The sequence below is a fragment of the Eucalyptus grandis genome, chromosome 6 (genome assembly GCF_016545825.1).
Source record: "Eucalyptus grandis isolate ANBG69807.140 chromosome 6, ASM1654582v1, whole genome shotgun sequence".
NCBI classification, from domain to species: domain Eukaryota; kingdom Viridiplantae; phylum Streptophyta; class Magnoliopsida; order Myrtales; family Myrtaceae; genus Eucalyptus; species Eucalyptus grandis.
In genome coordinates, this window is record NC_052617.1 from 38,358,519 (window position 1) to 38,386,167 (window position 27,649).

Here is a 27,649-nt window from a genome sequence, read left to right on the forward strand (position 1 = left end):
GGTGGCGATGGAGATAGCAGATAACGATTTTGACCATTACACCACGTCTCTAGCGATGTGTGTTATGCCCATGAAACCGGAAACTTTCGGGTGATGATTATACTCAATGTGTGTTCGCCACTAATGGCCTCATTCTGGACCAATGTAAACGAATTGTGGGCGCTCAACTTCAACTTAAAGACCATATAATCAGATATGAAAACAATCGGTTCTTTGAATAATTGAGTTGCTATGTCTTTCTCCGAATTGTGGCATGTACATGTTAAATTCGAAAGAAAAAATGACTGAGTTCACATCGAGCTACCTGTTTTTTGCTTTGGTCGCTAGTAACAATGTTGATGCTGGCTTCAGAGTTTTTTATTATCTTACTAGGTGTTCTTTTCTGTCAGTATTGAATATCTTTCTGAGTTTACTTCCTACTTATGAATTTCTTTCTGATCTTCCCAAAGTTTGTTTTCATCATTCTCGTGTACTTCGCCGTCCCTCTTGTTCTTCAATCTCCAATCTCTCGTCCTACAGCAACTGTCACTAATTATTTCTTAGAGCAAGAATTTCCCATTCTCAAATTAGATGGATACTCAAAACCTTTGACTGGTTCAGCGATCATTTACATTCATATGAAACCAATTAAATCCCTTATTTAGGGTTTTCTAACGATAGTAACCGTTACATATAATTTCATAGGAAATTGGCAGATCCATGTGAATTATTTACTTACATGAGTGCACATTCGCTTCCATTATTGAAAGAAAGCAGCACAGTTACTCCTTGAAGTAGCACAGTTACTCCTTGAAAGGGTAATTTTCGTATCTGATTCTACAGTCCACAAGTTGCAGGTGACCGCCAATCCTCAAGGGACAATATTGGTTCATTATTTGATAAACGGCAGTTTCTAAGCATATGTAGCAATCATTGTATGAGATTTCGCCGTTGCAAGCTCCGTGGGCGTAGCATTTAGCGAGATCATTTGAAGAGACTGTGTAATAGTTGAAACCTTGGGTTGCCGTGTTATACGGTATGGCATAAAGAGCTTCTTCTACGTTGAAAGCGTAAAGGGAGTCGTCCGAGTATGTATCCGGGTTACAGATGTAATTCACCCCTGAAACATCTGGGTCGCTTCTTGCGAGATTGCTGCGACAACAGACCAAGCAGAACGCCGTAATTGCAAGTCGCTGGAGAGTGGTCATTGCAACCTTCTGAGCTTTGCGTCCTCTCTTCCTCTTTCTTTACTGTGGTTACTCACGAACTTCGCCACCATGCTGTCTATGTATAGAGTTTGCCCTCGCAAAAATCACGCCTTGTTTCCTCCTCCTGATCAGTATTGGGTCAAATTCATCCTCGTACTTTGGCTAGAGATTGTAATATATTCTAACAATGCGTGACTAAGATGACTAGGAAACGCTTGGATTCTTCCATCGAGTTTTCAGATGTTATGTTGAACGTATTCTTTGATTGCCGAATAAGAGGTTGTCTTCGTCTCTTTGCCTTTGTTCAGTTGCGGCCATCTCATATAGGAGGGAATTCATTTGCCGGAACTCAATATCCATCTTCCGATGACAATGCATGTAATGAATTATGGAGCACCCCATCCAGATATAATAAAATAAAATACTCATAAAACTTCCAATACTATATCGATTATAATTATCATATTAACAATGCAATTTTAACGGGAAAAATGTAATAAAAGTCCTAAACGTATTGTATAGATGCCACTTAGTCATAAACATTTTAATAGTGTCAATTTAGTCCTAAATCTTTTGAATTCGTGCCAATTTAGTCATACACATTTTAATAATGTCAATTGAGCTCTAAACTTTCTAAACTAGTCCTAAAACTCTTCTACTGTTACAATAGTCTCGTGGCATGTATGCGATCACCGAATTTCACATTGGTGAATTCCTTCTGTAATAGGGATTTTACTCAGTACGGCAGCAATTACTGCGAAAATATATTTTCCGCTCTCAAACGAATTTGGGAAGAAACGGAATAAGCGGCTTTGATTATTACACCACATCTCCTAGCAGGAGCGACATATGTTACACCCACCGAGCTTGCGATGGGGGAATTTCAGGTGAAATTGCACTCAATGCATATTCAATGCCCAGGTCGTGATTTATCGTACATGTGCGACGAGTGATCGTGGCCAAAGCGCTAGCGCCCAAGTTCAACTTAAGGACTGTCGAGCCAGATACGAGAACTATCCATTTTCTGAGTCATTGGTTTGCTACCTTGTCAAATCTTTGTTTCCTCCTACGTGCGACACTGACACGTTTGTTTAATTTCTTTTCTCCTTATTATCCTCATACTTTTTCTTAAAATAAGCTTTGGCTGGTGCTATCAATCTACCCCGGCTGCTGAATGATGCATGGAGCCGTGAATTGAGTAAGGGCAATCGTCGATAAGAATCATTAGCAGCGGTAGAAAGTTGATGGTCAACGATGATGTTTTTACTGCTCCTCCGATGCTGCGTTTGGCCATATGAACTTGGGAATAGTCTGATTTTCATATAATTAAGCTATTGAACTTCTCGAGATCTTATCAGGGAGCTCTGCAAAGCTGCGTCCAAATGAATTCGAAAAATAGAAAAAGATACAAATAAGCACGATTGAGCTGCTGTACTGATCCTGAGAATACACTTTTGATGGCCTATAGAAGAGTTGGAGCTTGACACATAAGTTCAGTGGTGAACTACTTTTTCTTGATAAGCTAATGTACAGAACCACTCGAAGAACTTCTGCAAAGTGCTTCAGATAGTGCTGATGAAATCCCTCTGTGAGAGATGTTTTGATGATCCTGTAAACTCTCGCGGTAGCCATTTGAGTTCCTTTGGGAAGTTCACGAGATCAAAGGTAAAAAACAGGCTTTGGGTTCGATCCTCCATACTGCCCGAAAATCTCGAGTTGGAGGAGAGGTTCGGTCTGTCCTGTGAAGAAAAGCTGGAGAATATCTAGAGGTACATCACCTTTGAGACTTGAGGGATCAAAGGATGAACCACCAGCTCCTCGGTATGCTGCAGTTGATGCGAACATGTACAATGGAGGGGCTTCTCAAGATTAAGATGGAAGGTCTGCAGGGACATTCCTATCTCTTTTCATTTCCTCGAAGAAATGATGATGAATAAGATGGAATTCAAATTGATTGATTCCATTCTTAACAGCAAAGATTTCTTTGAAGATTGATTGAACAAGGGATAAAATTGTAAATTAAAATATTCGCAATAATTTTAAGTTAATCTCATTTCAATCTCACTTTTCAAAATTGAATGTGAGTCTCTCTCATCTTACAATCATTTGTAAAGGGCATTGAGGCAAAGCTGTTTGGGAACTACTTTCCAAGGGGGCATTGAGGCAAAGTTGGCATTTGCAAGATTGAAAATCTGTCCTAGGCTGCCTTAGACTTTTAGCATTCTCGGAATGCCTTGTGTCATTGTTCATGCCATTGTTCATCTTCCTTCTCCAGCGGTGTGGCTGATCAAAGGCGAGCTCACGGCTGAGGTCAGCAACCGTCATCGGTTAGTCACGGGACCCCGACGAGTCGCGGCAACCGCTCGCGAGTCATGGCGACTGCCTGCGAGTCGTGTCGCCGCAACCCAGCTTTGGGTCGCACGACCTCAGGCGCAACCTAGATCTGAGTTGCCGGAGGTCACGTGACTCGGATATGGGTCGCCGAAGGTCGTGCGACCTCGCGGCAACCGGCGCGACCCAAATTTGGTCGCCGCGAGGTCGCACGACCTTAGGCGCGACCCAAATCTAGTCGCCGTGAGGTCGCGCGACCTCTGACGACCAGATCTAGTCGCGCAGAGGTCGTGCGACCTTAGGAGCGACCTAGATCGGGTGGCCACGAGGTCGAGCGACCTCCGGCGACCAGATCCGGATCGCGCCAATCGCCGTGAGGTCGCGCGACCTCTAAAGACCAAATGGGTTGCATCGGTCGCCGCAAGGTTGTACGACTTTTGGCGAAGGGCCACTGGGGGTCGTCTGACCCCAAGCGACCCTCGCCGGAGGTCGCTTGACCCTAGGTGGCCCTCGTCGATTGTCTCCAGGGGCTGCTTGAGGCCGTCGCCGGCCGCCTGCCTCGCCGGCGAACTCTTTCATTTTTTTATTTATAATTTTTTTCTTTTTTTATTAATCACCAAAGTCATTTGTAAATGTAATCTTTCCAAACATTATTTTACTCAAAGGTACTTCACAATAGATTTCCAAAGTACAATTTACCAAACACACTATGCATTTTGGAAAACCTCTTTAACTCAAAAGTCTTTGTATTTTTCCAAAAGCTTTTCCCAAAAGCCTTCTCAAATGCACCCTTAGACTTCTCTCCTAAGCTAAATTGGAATTAAAAATATCCAGGAAAGTTATCAACTAATCTCACTAGTCCCAACTATCTTACCTTTCCAAAGTTGATGTGTAATCTCTCTCATCGTACGTTCATTTAAATTTCTTTGTCAAACTAGTTTGCATTTTTTTTTATCATTTATCTCTCTTCAAACACATTTAACTTTTTTCTCTTTATTTTCCTTTGTTTTTTGCTACATGCATACATGGAGAAAAGTATCAGAAAAGTCTTTGACCTATCGTATTTTTATCAATTTAGTCATAAATCTTTTGACCTAATACAAATTCAATTAGTTCGACTAATTTTGGTCAAACATTGCTAACGCAAATGCAGGTAGGCCTATGTGATTGTAATTTACGTTTTCATTTAATAGCTTAAGCTTTTAAGATAGATAACAGTGCTCTAATAAAATCTCATATTGTACTAAAGTAGAAGGTCCAGGAGCACCGTCGGACGTCATGCTAAGCACTATTTAGACGTCAGTACCTCGGGGGAGGCTGGCCCAAGACCCCAATACCCAGGGCCCCCCACTTAAGTCATGTTAACAACGCGAAGATTCGGACTCTCGACCTCGGTCGTAAGGGAGAGAACTCATACCAATGCAGTTGCCCTAGGTTGGGTAAGTCTTATCAGTCTTCCCAATTAAATATTTTCACATTTAACACTAGGTAAAAAGGCCAAACTGACCATGGGGGAGAACGTTAGAATATTTAAAATGATAAATTACACTTTCACTTAACAATTTAAACTTTTAGAGCAATAATAATTGACATGTTATATGAGCAATTTACTAATGAGAAAATGTCAAATAAGTAAAAAATATTTAAAGTATCTTTACTTGAGTTTAGTATGACATGTGTGTTACGCAGGTTTAAATGTTTTATTCATGAAATTTTTTCTTGTAAGTTTAGCAAACGAGGAAGAGATACGAATCCACGTATGATTTCTTCACCCTCTTGTTCTACTGACAGATTGTCATGAAGTTGACTGATTATCTTCTATTTTAAGCATTTGATACTATTTTGAATGTGAGAAAAGAGCGTTTGAGAGACTCTCGTGAGTCGTAACTAGGTACGGAAATTAACTGTAAATTCAAACCGTCCCATCGCTATCCACCAAAAGTTTCAAACTTTCGTTTCTTGGCAAAGAAAATAAGAGAAATTAGTTGCCCCTGTATGTCACATCAGCGGCCGGATAGGCTTGCGTTGTATTCGATATGCAGTCGAAATGCTTTATGAGGAAAGTCAACATACAAAATGCGAATCATTGGCAATTAGATTTGAAGCATCTCCCTCTGCACGAGATGTGGACCAAACAAAGAGCACGCCGATGAAATTGAGGACGTTGGGAAAACTTTAGGAAAAGTTGCAGACGATTTGAAAAAGCCAAGGACCACTGAGCTTGTTCTGGTGTGGACCACTCGACGCTAGATTCCGCATTGTAGCATTAAAGGTTTCATCAACACGAACCATGCTGAATTACCTCCAGTTCTACTTCGGTTTCTAGTTACTTTGTGTCTAGCATCCTGCCTTTCGACATTGCCTGGTCGCCACAATAGAGATGCGGTCGTGGCTTTGCATGTTGGAGGCAAAGTCGGGCTCCTCCTCCTTGCTCGTGTTGAAAACTGCCCTGAATCTAATATTCCACGCCCGCCATTGTGACGAAGGAAATAATCAAACCAAAGAAATTGCCCTTTTTATCTTCTATTTCTGCTTATTGTCACTATGGAAAGCAAGTTGCAAAAAAAAAAAAAAAAAAAAAACAAAAGAAAGAAAGAAATGTCTTTGAGACACCAAAATCCGAAACTGCTACTACAGACTTCAATCGTCGATGGAAGGGCGTGTTGTGTTTGGCAATCTCCGCCCACGCACGAATGAACTGAACAGATGCAAAGCTCTTGATGGCTGTGCATAAGGCACCATATGTGCAGCACCTCTGACCGTCGCAAATGTCAATAAATTCCCATACTCTGTCGCCCAACCTCCCACCTTTATCCAGCACAGTTAAACAGAAAGAGCAAGCCATTAATATGGAAGGTTATAGGGTGTCTTGTGCACAGACTCATCTATATAACATTGTTTGAATGAATACTCTGATTCTGCAATACATTTCAGCATGGTAATTTTCAAGTTTCAAAGGTTGTCATGGTGTTTTGTTTTGGTATGCATGATTTCTATTTTTCTTCTATCTTAATTGGTGTGCCGGGGATACAATTTAAGATCTCTTTCAGCAAATTGATGCAATAATCACAAGGTATCGAGGAATTTGCTTGTGGCAGAGTAATACCTGGCCTTTGTGAAACCAAGCTCCATATGGAACTGTAACCTTAAAATTCAGATTATGAGCTAGCTCGCGGATAAGCGTCCGTGATCCAAGCAGTGGCACGACAGAGTCCTGGTCACCGCTGCAATTTGGGTGCAAGTTCGTTTATCACACTATAGGACAGCGAGAGTTCTTATCAGCTTTTGAGTGATTCTGAGAAGCCTACCTGAAAACCCAGACGGGGATATGGTTCTGAACTATCCGCTTGAGTAAGGGAAGCATGTCGATGTTACCATCTGTGTCGCTGTAATTCACAACACTGGCCAGAGGACAATATTATGAGAAGAAAGTTCGAAGGCAGAAATGGTTTACATAATTCTTTGCATATAGCGGGAACCTACCCGCTGCACATCGACCATGGATAAGGCAAATTTGTCCGATTTGCATGAAGTGCCTTCTGAACCTCGGGTAGGTTGAGGTAGAAGCGACGCTCATAGGTCATACATACATCAACCCCCACACTTAACTTGGTGGCCTGCAACAAAAACAGAATGTTGCAAATTTCGAAGAAAGAAGTCTTTTTTTTTTTTTTTCAAGCAAGAAAGTGGAGTAAGAGAAAGAAGTACGTACCGTTTTTCGCAGCCGAAGTTCTTGTTCCACTATTGATGGGTAACACATGTCAAGGATGACATCATAATTATTTATGTAGTCACCAACGATGACGTTTGCTTTACTCAAGGCGTCGTTGCAAGTTTGAGTTACGTTGTGAGGACTTGCAAAGAGATAGTCATCAAAATCACACTCATTCATAATGGTAAGGCCGAGTTCATCGGAGATCATTCCATGGGACCAGAAAAATTCATACGTTGCTGGGGCATCTCTATCAAGTTTGAGAAGTGGATTTCCTATCTAGAGGGGAGAAGAGCCAAGCCAAATGTCAGATGAAATTCTTGAAGTGAAAGGATTAAGAAGAAAGATCTCGATGAAGAAGCAATGCCAAAGGAAAGTTTTCTTACTGCAATTCCTTTAAGATTGAACTTGAAACCAGTCGAGTGTGCGTTATGGTCCAGCAGAGCAACAGCCAACTGCGGTATGTAATGCCCTGTGGAAAGAATAAGGATTGGGAATGAGGTCAAAAAATGGCACGTCAGATCATAGCCAAAATGAGCATCCTCTACAGTGCAGGAGAAACAGAGTGAAACCCATGGGAAATTTTTTTGACTAGTACAATATCTTCTTTGGTGACTACTTTTCTTCTGCTTGAGTCTCCTTTTCGAAGTGGCAAAAATAACAAATTGAAAAGAGGAGATTTTTCCTTCTTAAGATATAAGCAACACTGATTCAAATTAAGATGTGAACTGTTACTGTAACTACAGAAGTGGCATTTTTGCTAAAAATATTATATCGTGGAGAGATATCATGGGATAATTAAAGCAATGATTTTATTTCCCTCACCTGCATAGCTTTCTCCAGTGAGAAACAAATCTCTTGACTTGTACGTGGGAAACTTCTCAAACCATTTCAAGAAGAATGTGTGCAGATCCTTAGCTTTGAGGCAGAAAAGGAGCAAATTAAGGTTATTCAAAGAAGACTTCCAGAGTTCCACTTGTATAAAACCAAAAAGTACATTGACAATTCTGCCATTTACATCTGCAAAATCAAAATGAAAAGGCCAGTACGGGAGGTCGAGTATAATCATACCGCTGGATTCATCTCCGCAATTATAGTCCGAAGTTGTGTTTGAGTATGACCATCCCACTCCAGCAGGAGATTCAACAAAGAGGAGGTTCGAAGCTACCGAAAAAAGTTCAGAATTAGCGAAATCCCAAACTGCTCAGGTTGAATTAACAGCGAATGGGGTCATATTTTGAATACTACCTCTATTCCATGACATTGAATTTCTTCGAAGGCCTCGGCCATCTCCTCTCGGATAAAATGGCCCCAACTCCGTGAATGCTCCGCCACCAATAGACGAACAACCTGGGCCTAATCATCCACTCAGAATTAGTCAGGGTACGTTAAAATTTCACAATTCATACAATTGTGGAAAGATCAGAACATGGTTCACTTCAGATGAATATATAAATTTTGCAGCAAGATGGACTCCAGCAATCTACAGGAGAAGTGAAAATAGGAGTTCTCGTCGCTTCTTCCTCAAGTTATAGAGCATGTGATTATGGCAACTCTATTTTTCTATTTTTCTTTTTTTGGATATGGGCAACTCTAGATTTTACTTGGCGAAAGAAAAACAATTTGAATCTCTGGGAGTATTGAATAGAATGGATGAGAATGAACAGCATAGCTAATACTTTCAACAGCAAAAAGGTCAGAGAAAACTACATTCATGCAGTGGAGAACATACAAAAATCACAGAAACACCATCAGAAGACAAGCAAATAAAAACAGGAATCTCTGCAAAACGAAAACCAAAAGGGCTCAATGCATGCTGGAGATACACTTTTTAACAGCTTGAACGATAGTGCACTCTAGCTGAACGATGAAAATTCCAGAGAACAAAAATCAGAAAGCACAAAACAGCAAGAACAGAAATAGCCAAAAAGGAAAAAAGAAGACCGACCGACCTCCATTGAGCCAGAGAGCGAGGGGCTTGCTCTCAGGGTCCTTGTCAGCCTCAACGAAGTAGTAAAACAAGCTCCTCCCATGCTTCACATCCACGTCAACATAACCAGCGAATTGCCTGAACCCAACCTTGGGCTGACCAGGCAAATTCACAACCAGATCTTGTGCTGGATATCCTTCCACCACCACCACCACCGACCAAACACCCCCCAAAACAATCAACACCCAACACGCCCACTCTCTGCCCGTCATTCCCTTCTCACCAAGATTCACCACCACTCCTAATATTCCCTCCCTCTCTTTCTCTCTCTAGTCTCAACAAACAAACCAACCCTTTATCCAATTCTTGCTCCTCCTCTCTCTACATAAAAAAGAGAATCGCACGCTCACTCGCGGAAGCAAATTCAGCGTTAAAAAAAAAGGGAAAGAAAAGGAGGTGGGGTTGGTAAGGGTCGTGGTGGGGGGGAGGTGGAGCGAGAGAGCGATGAGTGATGATGTCGATGGGGAGGGAGGGTATCTCTGTATCTCCACTAGAACTTATAAATTCTGTTAGGAAAGCGGCACGTGAATCCTGGCCGGATTTAGCCAAAAAGCCTTGCGCCCACCCACAGCAGAAAAGATCGGATTTTTAAAGTTAATATTTATATAGACGAGAGAGTGTTCTGCCAATGTAAATATATAGCAGCAGCCTCTGCATCTGCCTCTGCCTCTGCCTGTGTGTCTGCGTGAGAGAGAGAGAGAGAGAGACGTTGGGAGAAGTTGCAGACTTTTGCAGGCCTCTGGCTAGGGGAGCAATATTTGGGTGTCGCCAGATTCACGCTTTAAGCAGGGAGGTCGTTCTTGTGGGGCCTTTTATCCAATTAATGCTGGGGATAGAGAGACGTTGGAAGTCGCACGCTTGGATTAAACGTTGTCCAGGCGGATCCACTTGCGATGGATGGCTGCTTCTTCGGCGTACTTCCCACCTACCAAAGCAATTTTCGAACTCACTTTCGTATGGCCAAAGCGCCATTCTCTTATCTCGCCATCTCACGCTGTCCCATTTTTATGAAACAGTTAAAAAAAAAAAAAAAAAAACAAACCATGCTGATTCCCTTTTCAAAATATGTGATATCCCATTCAAAATAAGTGGTTGGTATATTGATCCTTTTTCTTACTCGTTCAAGCTCATTAGAAAAGTAAATTGATCAATAGACGACGAGAGTTTAGTTTAAAAAATAATTGACGAGAGTAATTGCTTTATTATGTAATGGCAAATTTAGCTCCCAACTGCTTCTTTCCATCGATATTTAAAGTGCATTAATACTTTTTACGGATGAATATTTTGAATGATCGCTTTATATGCACTTCATAGTTCAAAGTCCCAACGATTTGCACGCTTCACGAATATACAATTCCCTTTTCGCCGAAGCATATGATCAATTGGGTTTAAATGAACTCTTAAAGAATTGAGTTAGCAGTAAAATATTTGATTTGGATGTGCCGAATCTCGTATTTAAATCAAACTGCATAAAAGACGGAGAGCTTAAACTAATACGCATCAACGACGCGATCTGCATGCATGAGATTCAAGTCGAGTGCAAATATTTGGGTACCCTGTATTTTAAAAAAGATCTGAAAAGAAGCATTTTTGAAATCAAAAAGTAGATCCCATTTGTCTAGCATAGCCCGTGAGATATAAAAAACTATTAACTAACCTTTCTTTATAAATTAATTCCGTTTCGCTTGGCTGTAGTGATATCAAAAGCTGTAATGAATTTTTAAAAATTTTAAGTGGGCAGCGACAGTCAATTGGTCAAAGAGGCAACAAAAGAAGGAGAGGAAAACAAAGGAGCCTTCTTTTTCTTATCTGTAGGCGTGCTCCAGCCGCTTTATAGGATCATATAATATTCGACAAATGTCCACATCATTCGCATCTTTCGAAGTCCCAACCATGCTCTTCAAATAGAAACCCTATTGGATTCAAACAAAGGAACAAGTCATTTACTTATCCAGTTCACAAACATAAAACTCAACTAAGCAATTCAACTATATATAAAATGGAATTTATGTGGAAGTTAATATCACAAAAAATCCTAAATTGAGATTGGATAATTCGTGAAATCAACACCCTATTGGATTCAAAGAACGGGTCATTTTATAAGTTAAAAACATCGCATTCATCTAAATGATTTGACTATAAAAAACAAAAATTATCTAAATCAAAACGTGGTGCAATTCATTTGGTCCATATAAGGGGATTTTCCCGTGTACAGCAAGCAGACAAGAGATCGGTTGGCTTGATGTCCCCCATGTTTCGTTTGCTTTGGTACTTGTAATCAGTAAGAGAAGGGGGCACAAGAAAATCCAATTCTATCGTTTGGTTGCAAAGCATCTTTGATTAATTCAATTGGGAACAGTTTGGTGGCGTTTGTTCTTTGCTTTATCTTGTACTGGGACGGTGTTCAAGAGAAGCCATGTAAGCCACAAGATAGGTTTTACAGAGGTTGGGAAGGGTGGGGGTCTTCAATTAGCATTCCAGAAGATGTCGGTGCCCACGCGTGGATGTTGACATGAGTGATCCTCCTTTCTTCTAATGCGCAAATCGCTCTCCTTTGCGCAATCAACTATGGTATTATAGATAATGATGATACTTTGATTGCCTTTTCCGGGGTTTTTGATGTGGCCAAAAATGTCAAATCTTCCCGTGCAGATAATAATGTCGTTTCATGTAACTCATTTTGTAAATCTTTCATAGTTTAAAATATATATGGATGAAGCTATTTCCCTCTAATATAGCTGAACGTGCACTTTTAATAGTGGAGTGACCCAAGTACTCCTCAATTTGACCCACTTGCATTCTTTTCCGTTCTCTCTTCCTTCGTCATCTTCAATTTTCTGCAACTTTTTTTTTCCTTTCTTTTCTTTTCGATGCTTTGTTATCTTCCAACTTATAAGGTCAAGATTGCTTAAAGCCTATATCTTTTACTTGTTATCTTATTTAAAAGAGACAAATTTTGGTCATATTATGCTATATTTTCTTTACCAAGCAAAGTCTATGCCAGATAGATGAAGACAGAAATGGGGATAAGGATAACTCAATCCAAAAGAAATTGTTGAGACCTATTAGAAGGACTTAAGTGTATGTAAGTTACAAGTTTTAGGACTTAAATGTATGGAGAGTGTGTTTTAGAATTCAAGTGCTTGAGCATGACAAGTTGTGGGATCTATGCTATGACCATGCATTGCCAATTATCGTTAAAACTTTGGCTGAGTAACACAAGGAGCTAAATAGTGAGATTAGCCGCATGTATATGTGAGCCAATCGTTCTATACAACTTATAAGATTTCCTTGGACGATTCTTGTGGTTATGTGGCGAATGAGAGCATATATGCTCAATGCACGAAAATAGAATGGAAAAAGAAAAGCAAAAACAGATCCTTAGCTGAGGCACAAAAGAAAGCAACGGAAACTAACTAGTCAAGAAGGCGCGCAATGAATGCCTCGTTCATTATGACCCTTGGTTCTGCTCGAGGAATGCGTGAACTCTTTGTTAGGTTACACCTAAACCCGGAAGCTCAAAATCGACGGCCGCTGGAGACGCAGTTGATTTAAATAAGAAGGGGGCTGAATTTTAAATCATCCTCAGACACACATATGGCGCTAGGGCTACTACGGCCGAAACATAGACAGCCTTTACTTTCAGCAACTGCCGACTGCTGTGTGCTGTACAGCTCTATTTAGAGCTCTTCCTTATTCTTTTTTTCGTTTTCTTTTCTTTTTTTCCCAGCTAGATATCTAGAGTTTGATCTCCAATCCATGTCTGTTGATCACGAGAGTAACTAAAGCAGAGAAATCCCACTAGCAGAACTCTTCCCACTTTCTAATCAAGACCCATCCTTTCTCCTGCCAAAGAAATTGTTATTTTACATCCATGTTGGTGGGTAGGTGGGCCAAGTGCATCATTAGAGGAGTCCACCTACAAAAGAGCTCAAACCAAAGCAGACTTTTGATAACCAAGGTGGGCATTGGGGAGGAAGTTGATTCAATGCTGTACGCATGGATGAATCACATTGGGATACATAACTGAGGAATTCAATTCAAAATATCAAGCGACTTCTCAAATTGAGAAATGTACCATAATAGATGACTAATATGACATGCTTTCGTACATCATTCTCGACGTTGTTACTAAGGTCTTTGTACCTTTATCGTGTATTAAATAATCGACTCTAAACTAAAATTAAAGAATTACGTGTACCAACCTTTACCAAAAAAAAAAAAAGAAAAAGAATTACGTATACCAAAAGTATCTCTGTGTTTTTTTCTTTTTGAAATAATCTAAAACAATAATGTTCCATTTTTATTATGAAATTAATTTGAGAATAAAGTTCTATCATAACATTCTTCAAATGGAAAACCTCTTTATTCAATGGTCAAATAAAAGGGATGGTGGCCATTTGTGTGGGTAGGCCGAAAAAGACAGAATTTTTTCGGGGGCCTTATATACAGCCCGCTAAAAGTAGAGGCCAAGTTCCAGTTGAGTACAGCCCACTGGAGAAGCAACTGCCAATTCGAATTTAACCCACGGTTTGATGCGCAACTGGAGACCAATTTCCCGGTTCGGAGACTGCGAATCTGCACACTCGTTGACAGTGCATACTGCATTAGATGTCCCGAGTCAGATGCGCCTCCAGTACTTAAGCAGGACATTGCCTGCCCCGAGGTCACGCAAGAACTTCCCGAGTCAGCATTACTTATCGACCGTTGCTGTTGCCCGCCATCCGGAACATCCCCCTTCGACTCCTGTGCCTGACCCAATACGAGGATTTGATATCCACGCTAGTCTACTGCGTCTATGCCTTCGAGAATGCAGGCAATTCACATCCCATCACCTATTCGACGAAATGCTGCAGAGAGCAGCGCGGGGTTTAACTATATGCAAGTTGATCCATGGCCAGGGCGTGAAATGTGGAATTGGGTCAAAAGGGTCACTAGGGAATGCGATTCTTGATCTTTATGCCAAATGTGGGGATGTGGATTCCGCGGAGAAGGCGTTTAATCGGCTCGAGGGGAGAGATATCCTGGCTTGGAACTCGCTTCTTTCGATGTATTCGAGGCGGGTTTCCGTTCAACTGGTTAAGTGGCACTTTCGGCTACTTAAGCGTAACGGATTGGTGCCAAATGAGTTCTCTTATTCGATTGTCTTCTCTGCTTGCGCGAGGGCTACGGATATTGACTTTGGGAAACAAGTACATTGTGATCTTGTTAAAGTGGGATTGGAGCTCAGTTCGTTTTGTGAAGGTTCAATTATTGATATGTATGCCAGGTGTGATCGTCTTGTGGACGCAAGGCAGATTTTTGATGGAGTGCTAGAACCTGATACAGTTTCTTGGACAGCGATGATTGCAGGGTATATTCGAGGAAATTTGCCAGAGGAGGCACTCAATGTTTTCGAGAAGGTGAAGAAGGCCGGCCGTGAACCAGACCAGGTGGCATTTGTTACTGTCATTAGCGCTTATGTTGGTGCAGGAAATCTTGAGGGGGGACGTGAGTTGTTTTCCCAGATGCCAAACCCAAATGTCGTGGCATGGAATGTAATGATTTCAGGTCATGCTCAAAGAGGATATGAGGTGGAAGCACTCCACTTTTTCGAACAAATGAGGAGGGCTGGCATTAAATCAACAAGATCCACCTTAGGCAGCATATTGAGTGCCATTGGTGCTCTAGGCGCCATTGAGTGTGGCTTGTTAGTTCATGCTGAAGCAATTAAACAGGGTTTGAGCTCTAATGTTTATGTTGGAAGTTCTTTGATAAGCATGTATGCAAAGTGTGGGAGAATGGAAGCTGCAATGAACGTTTTTGATGCTTTGGAGGAGAAAAATGTGGTTTTGTGGAATGCTATGCTTGGAGGATTTGCACAAAATGGTTATGCCAGTGAAGTCGTGCAACTGTTTACCCAGATGAAGAGATATGGCTTTCAGCCTGACGAATATACCTATACTAGCATTTTGAGTGCATGCGCATGTTTGGAATATGTAGAAGTGGGTCGACAATTGCACTGCACTATCATCAAGAACAGGTTGGCATCAAATTTGTTTGTTGGAAATGCACTGGTGGATATGTATGCCAAATCCGGGGATCTGGATGAGTCAAGAAAACAATTTGAATGCTTAAAGAGCCGAGACAAAGTTTCCTGGAATGCAATCATTGTTGGTTATGTGCAGGGGGAAGAAGAGAATGAGGCCTTCAGGATGTTTCAACAGATGAATTTAACTGGTATAGTGGCTGATGAAGCGGCTGTGGCCAGCATATTGAGTGCTTGTGCTAATATTCAAGCTCTGGATCAAGGCAAGCAAGTACACTGTCTTGCTGTGAAATCTGGTCTAGAGACGAGTCTCTATGCTGGAAGCTCTCTTATTGACATGTATGCAAAGTGTGGGGACATTGGAGCAGCTCTCATCATTCTCTCGCACATGCCAGAGAGAAGTGTTGCTTCTATGAATGCTATGATTGCTGGTTATGCTAAAGATAACTTGGATCAAGCTATAAACATGCTAGGAGAGATTCATGACATGGGAATGAATCCAAATGAGATCACTTATTCAAGCATTTTAGATGCATGCAATGGAGTACAAGGATTTATTTTAGGAGCGCAAATCCATTGTCGTGTATTAAAAAGTGGTATCTGGTACTATGAGGACTTCTTGGGAATCTCCCTCCTGTGCATGTATATGAACTCTGAGAGTACATCAGATGCATGTATTCTCTTCTCGGAATTTCCAAATCCAAAGAGTGCTGTATTATGGACTGCTCTAATTTCAGGGTATACTAAAAATGATTGCAATGGAGAGGCTTTGAAGGCTTTTCGGGAAATGAGAAAACACAATGCACCACCAGACCAGGCTACATTTGTTAGTATCCTAAAGGCTTGTTCCATCCTATCTTCACTACGAGATGGTAGACAAGTACATCCTCTCATGTTTCACTCTGGTTTTGACTTAGATGAGTTAAGTAGTGTTGCTCTAGTGGACATGTATGCTAAATGTGGAGATGTGAAAAGTTCTGTTCAAGTATTTAACGAGATGACTAGTAAAACTGGTGTGATTTCATGGAACTCGATGATCGTTGGTTTTGCTAAAAATGGCTTTGCAGAAAATGCACTACAAACATACAATGCAATGAAGCAATCGAATGTTGTACCTGATGACATTACTTTTCTGGGTGTTCTTACGGCCTGTAGTCATGCGGGGATGGTAGTGGAAGGCCGTAATATCTATGACGAAATGGTGAATCGCTATAGGATTCAGCCGAGAGTAGATCATAATGCTTGTATGGTTGATCTTCTTGGGCGTTGGGGATTTCTTGAAGAAGCAGTGGCCTTCATTGATAAATTAAATTCTGAACCCGATGCTATGATTTGGACCACATTACTTGGTGCTTGTAGATTGCATGGAGATGAAATAAGGGGAAAGTTGGCCGCTGAGAAGCTCATTGAGTCAGAACCGCAAAATTCTGCACCTTATGTTTTGTTGTCTAATATACATGCTGCGTCAGGAAACTGGCAGGAGGTGAATCAATTGAGGAGGCAAATGAAGGAGAAGGGAGTGAAGAAGTTGCCAGGGTGTAGCTGGATTACAGTGGGCAATAAGACTAATTTGTTTGTAGCTGGAGACGAGTCCCTCCCTCGTGCTGGCGAAGTTCGTGCACTTCTAAAGAATTTAACATCTATTATTAAAAAAGACAGTTATATCAAAGCAGAGAATCTTCTCTATGGAGTATAGGTTGTAATTGTTCTTATTTGCCAAGATTTGGATCTATCAAAGTGGATGCGAAAGGTGAGGAGAGATAACTGGAAGGTACTGTAGACTGCTGAATGAAATGCGCATAGAGAAAGTGACTTTCTCATACTCAAAGGTCTGATTTGCAGCTTATTTCCTGCTTTGCTTTCCCTGGTGGATGAGATATAGCTTTGCTTACTCTGGACCTCAGGACTTTTAAGCATTTGCATCCAAGTAAGAGTACAAATAAGGGAAATCCGAAAACTCATTCATATCCTTGCCAACGAGACTCCCTAAATGAGTCTTCTTGATCACCTTCATATGCAGGAAAGAAGACCTAGAAGATCAGTTGTCAACTGTAATTATTGGATGGGGTGGCATATCCAGAATATTATGATGTTATCTTTGACAGGTGCTATGATGAACCGGAGCTTCAGCCATTAAAAAGTGGTATGTAGTGTTACCTCTTTTCTGTAATTCATCACTTGAAGGAAAGTCCTTTTTTGTAAAAAAGAAAAAAGAAAAACACTTTAATCTGATACAAAATCTTTTTGGCAGGCCACCAGTTTAGGCATGGGAATGATGTATTCATGACCTATTGAAGCCACCTCTCCTCAAATCATCCGGAGGTCCATAAGGAGCTTCATACATTGCACTAAATCGCCTTGTGCTTGGTCAACCGCGATGGACAAGTGCTTGCTTATCCATGCAACCAGGTAAAAATCTCAAGCTTGGAATCCCGAATCGCCATGTATATTCCCACAAATAATAGACGTAGAAGGGGGTTCTCGACGCTCTGTCAAGACAGTAAACATATCCAGACATGTTAAGTCATCTTCCAAAGTTGAAAAGGCAATCTTTTTAGTATGCATCGCAAATCACGGTGAATTTCATTCCTGGAGGGTTCTTTTGATGAGTCTTCAAATTGCAGTGAGACAGTGCTCTGAAATTTCCCCAGAAAAGTATCATCACTCTTGTTTTTTTGGTGATTCAACAGGGATAGACGTGTGCTAGGTTGGCGGCATGGCGGCAACTGAGTCCATGGGAGTCATAATTGGCATATGCGACGTGCAAAAGTGCTGCTCAACATCACAGCCTCCAATGGCTTGGCAGTTCATTGAGTTTACATCCGTGCGTGCCGATGAGGATCTTATCCTCAAGTGCTAATAACCCTTTGGAGGCGGACTGCTAAGAAAAAGAAAAAAGTTGCCGCAAGATGCTCACAAAACGCTAGATGGGCGCAGATATTCTTTTTCCAAGTGCCGCTCATACTTCACTTGGATTCTCCAAATTTTATTGATCATGACTTGATTTATCATTTTTTTTTAAAAGTGATTATTGCGCTAGAGGTGCCATGAACCTATTTTAGTTGGTTAGGAGCTTGTTTTACTCGGGAGATCATCTTATTTCTGTAAATTAGAAAGTTGAGTATGAGGCTTTGTTACGATAGATTAATCTTTTTGTAAATTGATTCCTCCTTTTTTTTAAGGAAAAAGCTTTTCGTATGATCTTATTTCACTTTTTTTTAATATCTAATTCTAGCTTGTTTATGCAATAAAGGTGATGAATAACAGCCCATGCAATAGTCAAAGTACCGGCAAATAGGGCAATTTTTTTTTTTTGTTTTTGGTTGAAAGGAAAATAAGACAATAAATAAATCATAAATTGCAAAGAAATAGCACGTAAAGGCGCACAAGCCATCTCGGGCCATAATTAAATAATGCCTTATTATTAAGTCTCAGAACAGGAACGTGCGAGCGATAAAGGAAAATGTCCAAAAGATTGAAAACGAATATTCTAAAGTGAAAAATCAAATTTACATGAGATGATATTTCTTAAAAGTGCAACCATGTGAATAAATTACGGTGTGCTTAGAAATTCATCCCAAAGATACTCTACTTTCCTAAATTACGATTCTAATAGCAACCAAAATATATCATTGACCTAAAGTGAAATGTCATGTAATGCATAACAATGAAATCATTCTCCTTAAATGCAATTCTATAATAGGATATTTGAAAGGAGAATGACACGAATGCAATTTGTCTATTAATATTTTCGTAGATGATAAAATTATCTTTCGTTTTTCATTTTTATAAGCGATATAAATAATCATTTTCAGAAAAATATATTTCGTATTATTTATTTTTTTGTAAAATAAACGGAGTCTAAATTATTAAAAATAAGAGGAGTTAACCCATATTTAGTTATTTACTACTAAGCAGCTAAGGTTTTTGAGCTAATAACACCAACTTGAAATCTTTTTATTTGCATTTAAAAAATCAAAACAGGAAATGCTTGAGAAGCAGCCTCATTCTAGGATTCTGTCTTATCTTTGCCAGCTGCCAAAGGAGTGCCCCATCCCGTGTTTTCTAATTGCTTGCACGCTTTCATTTGAACTGACAGGCTTTCATTAATGTCACCGACAAATTTTAACCATGAGCTAACTGCTGTTAGACCCAGCTTTCTTGGTTTTGTGTCAAAGCCCCACATCACCGAACCCTTCACCAGAAGCGAAGTTTTACTCCAGGAAGGAAGACCGAGGAAGCTTCCTAACTACAGCTTCAGCCTCGAGGTGGATTGCCCAGCGAGGCGAATTTCCTTTTTGATGGAGCTGTCAGCTTGAAGTTTGGCATCAGGGGCAGAAACTTTCCCATCTGGTAGCTTGACCAGCAAATAAATGTCGGTATCTTCTTGGATTTTAGCTCAGTGAATGGAAATGGGTCCTTGGAAACCGCAAGATTTGTTGGTTCTTTGAATGCTCAGAGACTCTTCTTGTTCTTGAATTGCATTTGTACCGTCTCTCATCTGCTCTTGCTTTAGTGGGTTTCCTCGTTTTAGAGGTTACCAGCTGGTTTTAGTGTTGTGGGGAGGGATGATGTCTGTTATATACGTTAATCCCATTTTGAGGCGATAATGACTCGTGATGGAAATGGACGTGGCGGACGCACGGATTGTGAGTGGTTTTTAGCAGGAATTCGTTTGTCAAAATGAGGCCTTTGTTCAAGAGGGGTGTGAGTTTTGCCAACCAAATGGTCACAGACCACTATAAAGTCCGGGTCTTTGGTCCATTCAATGGATTCGCCATGATCGGTTCGTTGTTCTCTTTCCTTGTAGTAATAACCTGTGCATGTCTGTTCGTCTTACCCATTTTTGAACCGGCCATATACACATCCGGGATTCCCAAATCTAGCGGTTCAAATTTGATGCGCACTTGCAATGTGTTTGAAGGGAGTTGGATACCTGATGAAAGTTACCCCCTGTATAATGCCTCGCAATGTCCATTTGCTGAGCGTGGTTTTAATTGCTTGGCTAATGGCCGCAGAGATAGAGGATATACAAAATGGAGGTGGAAGCCTAAGCATTGTGATATCCCACAGTTTGATGTTCGCACGATTCTTGAGTATCTTCGTGGCAAGCGTGTTGTCTTTGTTGGTGATTCGTTGGGTAGGACACAGTGGGAGTCTTTCATATGCATGCTCATGACGGGAGTGGAAGATAAGAGGAGTGTATATGAAATAAATGGGAATCAAATCACTAAACAGATCAGGTTTCTCAGCATAGGGTTTAGCTCTTATAATCTCAGGGTCGACTTCTATCGGTCAGTATTCTTGGCACAGCCTGGTCCAGTGCCCAAGCGTGCACCCAAAAGGGTCAAATCGACCATTAGACTGGACAAGTTGGATGATATTAGCCAAGAGTGGATTGATTCTGACTTTCTGATCTTCAACTCAGGGCATTGGTGGACACCTACAAAGCTCTTTGAGATGTAAGTCATCCGTGAGTACATTTTAAGTCAGATATGTGTGACTGGAAGTATGACTTCTTTTCCATAACCTTTACCTATCGTTTTTTTGTTTAGTCTGTTTCAATAGTCTTGAAGAGGGTTTATCTGCTCAAAAATTATATGCAATGCCTACCGGCAAGATCTATTTCTTCACAGATCTCCAATTTCACTAATTGACCATTCTGTGACATGCTTTTCTCAAGGGGTGCACCTTTTGCTCTATAAAAATAAATAGTTGGGCATCCTAGCAGTCAGCATGATGCTGATGCTAGGACAGGCGAAATGCTAAATTGTAAGCTAGAAGTTGTGGAAGCAATATGATAAATTGAAGCAACTATATGAAATCATAATCTAGTTTCCTTCTATGAAACTCTGATCTTCTTCCCCATTTCACTGAACCCCCCAAAAAAAAAAAAGCTTCTTCCCCATTTCCAAAAAAAAAAAGGCCTTAATTTCATTTAGATGGGCTTGGCTAGATGTAAATTTCACTCAATAAATGAGCTTGAGCCAACGTTTTCCTTGATTATCAGCACCTGACCCTGTGGGTCATTTCTGTTTCTCTGTGCTTGGATAAGTTGGAGGAAATCTTAGTCTGTGGTAGATGATCATTCCATACTCTGTCAAAACAGATATCTGGGAGAAGCCTACAAAAATGTGATCCATTTTGGTATACCAGGAAATTTATTTGGTGGAAGCACGTTGAAATGTTAAACCTGGTGGTGATAACTTAAGTTTTTCTGGGACTCTTGGCATTTAAAAAAATGTTCTCTCTTCAGTAACGTCTTTCAATGCTACTTGTTCGTAAATTTGTTGAATGAGCTGTTGCATCATTTGTGGCTGTATAGTTTCCTGCTAGAGATTCTACACGGTGAGTAAAATTCAACATGGATGACCTCACTTTGTGGGATAAGGCTTAGAAGTGATTGCTGTTGACCTGGAACAGAATTCTAACATGCTTTTGCAGACAGGGGTTGTTATTTTCAGCTCGGTAAGTCCCTGAAGCTCGGGATGCCAATTGCATCAGCCTTCAAAACTGCTTTAAAAACTTGGGCATCTTGGGCTGAGAGCAATGTCAACCCCAATCGGACGTCTGTGTTCTTCCGGACATTCGAGTCTTCTCACTGGAGGTACGTAAGCAGCATTGTAATTTCAGATCCTTTCGCGGCAATTGTAATGGCAGCGTTGGCCTCTTTTGGTGGGTTGGAGTGCTACACCGAGAATTTATTTTTGATGTACTCCATTTAACGGTGAAATGAATTATGTCTTTAGCTGTTGGTCCAGGAGAAAGTTACCTTTTAGTCTTCTTTTATCTGACAATTTGCATAAGTTCGTCAATCTTGTGCTTGCGAATTACATATGAAGTATAAAGTGCGATGCCATGTGCTGTGACTAATGTTAGTGTAGACAAAGAAAAGAACAATAGGGTTGAGTCTCTTTTGCTTGTTTAAATATGTGTTTTTGCCAGTCTGGGAATGTAAGACCTCCAACCAGTGATTTCACTTGTTTCAGTGGTCGAAATCGCAATTCATGCAAAGTTACTCGAAGGCCCTCCTTGAAGACCAAAGGGAGGGACAAGAGCTCAATCTCGGACATAATAATGAAGGTCACGAAGCAAATGGCATTTCCAATACGTGTGCTTCATGTTACTCCGATGGGGGCATTCAGGAGCGACGCGCACGTCGGTACTTGGAGCGATAATCCATCGGTGCCTGATTGCAGCCATTGGTGCCTACCAGGAGTTCCCGATATGTGGAACGAAATCCTCTTCTCCTATATGCTGTCCAAGAATGGCGAACTGTTCCAATGAATAACAACTGCTGCAACTTGCGGCTTAAACTCGGTTGCAAACGAACTGTTTCCTTATTACCCAGATTGAGAATTCGAGGAATATAGGAAGCAGCACTTGTTATGATCTCTAGTGTTGGTAGTGTGAGCTGTCTGATTGTTGGCTGGGAAAATATTAGTTCTTTCTGGGATTATGTTTCCTCTAGATTGCTATGTACTGCTGATCATCAGCAAGGAAAGGAGATATTATGAACAGATTTGATATGCAATTGGACATTAACATTCTGCATTTGAGTCAATTAATCACTTGGCCTGATAAATCGAATCGACAAGAACATCATGATTCAGCTTGTGGTTGCAGAACTCGCACTGTCCTTGCTAAAAACAAAGGTCCTGATTGGAAATTGAATCAATGAACAAGAACATGACCCATATTGTAATTCTACTAGCCACACTTCTAAGTTTATGATACACTTTGAAATGAAAATGAAACGTCAGTCGTCTTTCATGCATATGCTGTTCTCAAAGCCCAACTGCCTTAAAACCTCAAAACGAAGCTTCACACTCTCCATTTTTTTGTTCCATGTAGATTCTAGGATTACAGCTTGATCTCCTTGTTGAAGATCCAGCTGAACCTCGCACCATGCGGACCCATCATCCGGGCTCGCTCCTCCGCCCGCTCCTGGAGCCTCCTGATCCGGGGCGCGAGCCCGCACACGAAGTCCTGCGCTCGCCTCCCCTCGGCTGTCAACCCCTCCAGCTTCTCCAGCCTCCACCGCCCGACTAGGAACTCCAGTATGTCCGCGTAGTCGTCGGCGGTGTACACGCCGAGCCGCTGCGCCACAGCCGAGAAATGCTCGAACAGCTTCGGGTCCTGCCCATCATACATCAGGTGCGCGGGCATCGTGATCTTCTTGCGCATCATGTCGGCAATCGCGACCATTGCGCTCGTCGGGTCCACCTCGAGGAGCTTCTCGACGATTCTTGCGTAGGCATTCTCGTGGCGCCTCTCGTCGGCCGCAATGGTCCCGCATATGCGCGCGAGCACCGGGTCGCCGCCCTCCTTGGCCAGCCGGGCCGTGTTGCCATGGGAGACGAACGTGGCTCGCTCCTGGAACGACGTGTAGACGAATCCCAGGTACGGGTTGTTTTCTGTTCCAGGGTCCTGTTTGCAAGAATCCGGAAATATTTTCTATTCAACAAGCGTCTAACGACAGACAATGAAACATCACTGTGTATCGAAAAACAGAAGACAACAAAATACATCAGAACGAAATTTTTTTATAAATTTTTCTACCGAGTTCCTCTTTACGCTTTCAAATTGGCAATTAAAATATCTTTTTCAAGAATAATTTATTAGCTATCTAACGAATGCTGGAGTTTTTTTAATGGCAATTCCGCCGATTACCTGGTGAGTCCCCTCATCTGAAATTGACAAGTAAGCGACAATGTACGATAAAAATACCATCATCACATTGTCAAATCTGCAAAATCTGAGTTACCCATTATTCTACTCGATGCAAGAACCGTTTCATCATTCGATATCCCTCGGTTGTATCAAAATTAGAAAAAAAATCGGAATCGTACCATTCCGGCTCCGATCAAGTACTGGACCGTCCTCTCGATCATGAGCATGTCGACCCGGCCGGACAGGTAGAGGTACGTACGGAGCAGGTCCCCGTGCCGGTTCTCCTCGGCCGTCCAGGCGCGGGTCCACATGGCCCACGGGCACTGGCTGGCCCCGGTCTCGTCGCGGACCCCGTCGAGCGTGTTGATCATGGTCTGGTACGTGGGCAGCGCGTCCTCCGTGATCATGTCCCCCACGAGCACCACGAAGTACTCGTCCGGGAGATCGGCGGTCCGCTCCCGGAGCTGCGCCACGCGGTCCGTGAACTCGTCCGTGGGCAGCGCCGAGTCCGGCACGAAGTCATGGGGCTGCCAGCACTGGTCGACCGGCTTCAGCAGGGGGAGCACCTCCCGGGAGGCCCAGCCCTCGAGGGACTTGAACACCTCCACCTTCTCCGGCGGCATCGAGTGGGTGGTTCCCTGATGCTTCAGGACAGCCGGCGGCGGCGGAGCAGCCACCGCAGAGATGGGCGGAGGGCGGCGGAAGGGCACGGCGGCCGTCGATGGAGGGACGCGGCGGCGGCCGGCGACGGAGGCGCCACGTGGGGCCCAGGCGAAGTGCCTTGCTGAGGAGAAGGAGGCTTGCATGGCTGTCCTGCGTGCGTGCGTGCGGGCGTGGGGATGTCTGGAGCGGGCGAGGTGGATGGCAATGAGGAAGAGGAGCTTTGATGTTTATTTATAAGTAGCTAGGGCAACAAATTGACCTCAACGTCCGCATCAATTACACGTATGCCATTAGCACGTGGTTTTGGAAATTGCTCGCCTTTCTTTTTTTGGTGTTTTTCTTGTTTTTGCTTGTAAGCAACCTTGGTTGTTTGGATTTAGGCTCATCATTTAGTAAAAATAGGACTCAATTGTTTTGCTCGTCCAACATTAGATAAACTTATTTCCACAAGAAAAGAGGACATTTTCATAAAATCAACGGTGAATTTCTCTCTCTTAATATTGCAAGACCTAAGTCATTTATCATATTACTCATTGAATCTTAATGATAATTGCTCGTCGCTCGACAAGTCGCATTTCGAATTTTCCATCAAAATAACATCTTTAAATTTACAAACGAAATAAGAAAAGATTCTAAAGCAATTTGGATCATAATACTAATTATATTTTGATTCCTTTATTAGCGAAGTCGGTGGAAAAAGCCAGATTTCCGGGGGGAGGGGTATAATGGTCATTGGATAAAACGCAAAATATGGCAAAGACTTTTCCGGGGAACGTTGAAGTGTGGGACAAAACCAGGGGTGCAGTTGTTTTCTAGAGAGAGAAACAGTGGGTTTAAAATTTTTACTAAATCTCGCTCTCTAGTCTAGTTGTCAGCACATTGACCGCGTCGCGTCACCATCGAATCCTTTCCCGGTGCTGCTGATCGATGGGGTTTTAATTAATTTCCCTGACGCAATTAGACGAGTGGCCCCAAAATTTCTGAGATCTCTTTTTTAATTTTATAATGTTGCCATAAATAATTAAGAGGCTCTCATTAATAAATGCCTCTTGAGGCTCTAATTACAAGTGCTGTATAAGCAAATTTCGATTTTCCATTTCCCAATCATTCGCTCTACCAGAACAACTTACGTCGGAATTTCTTTGGGACTTTTTTTCTTTATTAAATATGGGAACCAAAATCCATTAATGTCTGTGTGTCCAAAAGCTCTTTCTTATATTTATAATATTACAATGAATAATTAATGGGCTCTTATTATTAAATGCCTTCCGAGACTCCTATTATGTATATTGTATAAGTAATAAATAATCAACAGGCTATTATTAAGAAAATGCCTCTTGAGACTTATGTATATTATATTAGCGAATTTCGATTTTCATATTCCGACCATACACTGTACTAGAACGACTTATATCAGAAATTAAAAGTTCATTAGTTGCCGACCTAGTGCTTTCAAGATATATGTGAACGGATTTTAAGTCGGGATAATTTTATATCACAAAAAAATTTAAAATAAATATGTAATGATGGACACATCTTACGATTTTTTTTATGGCCTTTTTCCCCCACAGGAACCAAAATCCACTGGAACGTCTGCCTGAGTGTCTGATATGAGATGGAATTCGGTCAAATCTGATTGACCCACCCTAGGACTTCGGGCCGAGTTAGCTATGATTATTATTCTTTAATCGAAAAGTTAGTCATGATTGCTCCAACTACAATGGCGATTTCTCTCGAGCTTTGACAACGTGGCATTGTAGCTTGGAGTCCTTGTTACTTCCTTGACTAATGGTCCGTTTGTTCGAAAAAATTTCAAAAAAAAAAAAAGAAAAGAATAAACGACAAATGGCCTTTTGAAAATTTTTAGCATAACCCCCTTTTCTCCGGATCCGCCAAGTGAGTCGGGTCATATTAAGTAGAATCAATATGCATATTTAATATGTTTTGACTTATTTAGCGATTCATACATAATCTATATATTACTCGATTGATATTTTTAAAATACTTTTATTTTTAACTCAATTTAAAAATCCTATACAAACTAAGGTGAAAATATAGGATGTGAACAAGATCTTGAAGAAAATGGCAAGTTGAATCTAAATAAGTTGTTAACTCATATATAACTCACTTACAACCCATTTAACTCTCGTATTATACTTAAACTCATCTATAATTAATTTATTGAATATAATTAATTCATACGATTGCTTAACTCATCATATATAAGTTAAAAACTCAACTTATATCCGTTTGATAAGTGTAGTGTACTAAAAAAAATCACTTGCTCTCCATGATCCCGACGATACATCAACAATAAATGTGGAAAGTAAAAAGGAATTCTATTACTGCATTGTAAAATTGACCTTCAATTGCTTACACATTGTCCAATTAGGTTTCTACCGTATCTAATCTCTTAGCGACAAGACTACGAATATGTACTTCTTTATGGATTCCCTAGTCCCGGCGCGGGTGGATTGCCTCGAAACCGGAGTCCCGGCACGGATGGATTGCCTTGAAACCGACAGGGGAGCTGATCTTAGCTCGGACCGCGGGAGGTCGCTCAGAAAATTGGCCGGTGGCTGCATCACGGAAAAGAAATTCATTCAAGATGACCAGTCACCGATCGCGTTGCATAAATCAAATGCCTCGGCAGTTTAGAGGGCAGAAGAATTGCTTGTATGATCTTCTAAACTTGAATTGATTTTACATATCTTGTCCTCGAGTTTCACTTACCTGCATTGCTCCTTCATCGGCTGCTGCATCCCGCTCTCTCTTCGCTCTCAAGCAACAACGTATCAGGACGGCCAAGGCTACTACGATAACGAGGAGGGCCACCAAAACGATGATGAGCACCACCCACGGGGACATATGATTGGACGGAGCCGGCGGTGGCGGGGGTGGCGGCACAGGGAATACGTATTGCACGTATGGGGGCGGCGGCGGCAGAGCAAGCACATGTAGAGGAGGCGGCGGCAGCCAGACCGGCGCATGTGGTTCATGGGGTGGTGGAGATGGGTAAGGAACACACGGCTGCCCGGGCCGGTAACGCAGTGTAATTTTTGGGT

The 27,649-nt window shown here is 41.6% G+C and overlaps 5 protein-coding genes across 9 annotated transcripts; 2 read left to right on the top strand and 3 right to left on the bottom strand.

The window, feature by feature from the left end:
* Positions 1-782: 782 nt before the first annotated feature.
* LOC120294452 (antifungal protein ginkbilobin-like protein) lies at positions 783-1,187 on the bottom strand. The gene has a single exon (XM_039314544.1). It carries the CDS (start codon positions 1,185-1,187, stop codon positions 783-785), a length of 405 nt encoding a protein of 134 aa, XP_039170478.1.
* A 4,329-nt stretch (positions 1,188-5,516) lies between these two features.
* LOC104449629 (serine carboxypeptidase-like 42) lies at positions 5,517-9,891 on the bottom strand. The gene is made up of 10 exons (XM_010063858.3): positions 9,183-9,891; positions 8,479-8,586; positions 8,302-8,394; positions 8,056-8,148; positions 7,617-7,702; positions 7,231-7,509; positions 7,002-7,135; positions 6,827-6,919; positions 6,625-6,742; positions 5,517-6,326 (listed from the first exon to the last, which is right to left on the bottom strand). Exons 1-10 carry the CDS (start codon positions 9,430-9,432, stop codon positions 6,159-6,161), a joined length of 1,422 nt encoding a protein of 473 aa, XP_010062160.2. The 5' UTR covers positions 9,433-9,891; the 3' UTR covers positions 5,517-6,158.
* A 3,874-nt stretch (positions 9,892-13,765) lies between these two features.
* LOC104449630 (pentatricopeptide repeat-containing protein At3g09040, mitochondrial) lies at positions 13,766-18,443 on the top strand. Of its 5 annotated transcripts, XM_039314898.1 has the most exons (6): positions 13,766-16,940; positions 17,009-17,019; positions 17,091-17,175; positions 17,269-17,391; positions 17,500-17,657; positions 17,939-18,443. In XM_039314898.1, the coding sequence occupies exons 1-2, from the start codon at positions 13,846-13,848 to the stop codon at positions 17,010-17,012; spliced, it is 3,099 nt and encodes a 1,032-aa protein (XP_039170832.1). In that variant the 5' UTR covers positions 13,766-13,845; the 3' UTR covers positions 17,013-17,019; positions 17,091-17,175; positions 17,269-17,391; positions 17,500-17,657; positions 17,939-18,443. The 5 variants fall into 5 exon arrangements, with proteins under 5 accessions (XP_039170832.1, XP_039170830.1, XP_039170831.1 ...); XM_039314896.1 differs by having other exon boundaries at positions 13,766-17,019; XM_039314897.1 differs by lacking the exon at positions 17,009-17,019 and having other exon boundaries at positions 13,766-16,998.
* An 891-nt stretch (positions 18,444-19,334) lies between these two features.
* LOC104449631 (protein trichome berefringence-like 7) lies at positions 19,335-22,798 on the top strand. The gene is made up of 3 exons (XM_010063862.3): positions 19,335-20,710; positions 21,697-21,855; positions 22,238-22,798. The coding sequence occupies exons 1-3, from the start codon at positions 19,932-19,934 to the stop codon at positions 22,533-22,535; spliced, it is 1,236 nt and encodes a 411-aa protein (XP_010062164.1). The 5' UTR covers positions 19,335-19,931; the 3' UTR covers positions 22,536-22,798.
* Positions 22,799-22,885: 87 nt separating this feature from the next.
* LOC104449632 (stearoyl-[acyl-carrier-protein] 9-desaturase 6, chloroplastic) lies at positions 22,886-24,774 on the bottom strand. Its single transcript, XM_010063863.3, has 2 exons — positions 24,101-24,774; positions 22,886-23,678 (listed from the first exon to the last, which is right to left on the bottom strand). Exons 1-2 carry the CDS (start codon positions 24,725-24,727, stop codon positions 23,112-23,114), a joined length of 1,194 nt encoding a protein of 397 aa, XP_010062165.2. The 5' UTR covers positions 24,728-24,774; the 3' UTR covers positions 22,886-23,111.
* Positions 24,775-27,649: the final 2,875 nt, after the last annotated feature.

Excerpts from the sequence above, each read along its gene's own strand:
- LOC120294452 (XM_039314544.1), bottom strand. The coding sequence starts at position 1,187 with ATGACCACTCTCCAGCGACTTGCAATTACGGCGTTCTGCTTGGTCTGT.
- LOC104449629 (XM_010063858.3), bottom strand. The coding sequence starts at position 9,432 with ATGACGGGCAGAGAGTGGGCGTGTTGGGTGTTGATTGTTTTGGGGGGT. Across the intron at positions 8,395-8,478 it reads TTCAATGTCATGGAATAGAG|CTTCGAACCTCCTCTTTGTT; the intron begins GTAGTATTCAAA and ends TTTTTTCGGTAG. Across the intron at positions 7,703-8,055 it reads CACTGGAGAAAGCTATGCAG|GGCATTACATACCGCAGTTG; the intron begins GTGAGGGAAATA and ends TTCTTTCCACAG.
- LOC104449630 (XM_010063859.3), top strand. The coding sequence starts at position 13,846 with ATGCGCCTCCAGTACTTAAGCAGGACATTGCCTGCCCCGAGGTCACGC.
- LOC104449631 (XM_010063862.3), top strand. The coding sequence starts at position 19,932 with ATGAGGCCTTTGTTCAAGAGGGGTGTGAGTTTTGCCAACCAAATGGTC. Across the intron at positions 20,711-21,696 it reads CCTACAAAGCTCTTTGAGAT|GGGTTGTTATTTTCAGCTCG; the intron begins GTAAGTCATCCG and ends TTTTGCAGACAG. Across the intron at positions 21,856-22,237 it reads TTCGAGTCTTCTCACTGGAG|TGGTCGAAATCGCAATTCAT; the intron begins GTACGTAAGCAG and ends CACTTGTTTCAG.
- LOC104449632 (XM_010063863.3), bottom strand. The coding sequence starts at position 24,727 with ATGCAAGCCTCCTTCTCCTCAGCAAGGCACTTCGCCTGGGCCCCACGT. Across the intron at positions 23,679-24,100 it reads ACTTGATCGGAGCCGGAATG|GACCCTGGAACAGAAAACAA; the intron begins GTACGATTCCGA and ends TCTTGCAAACAG.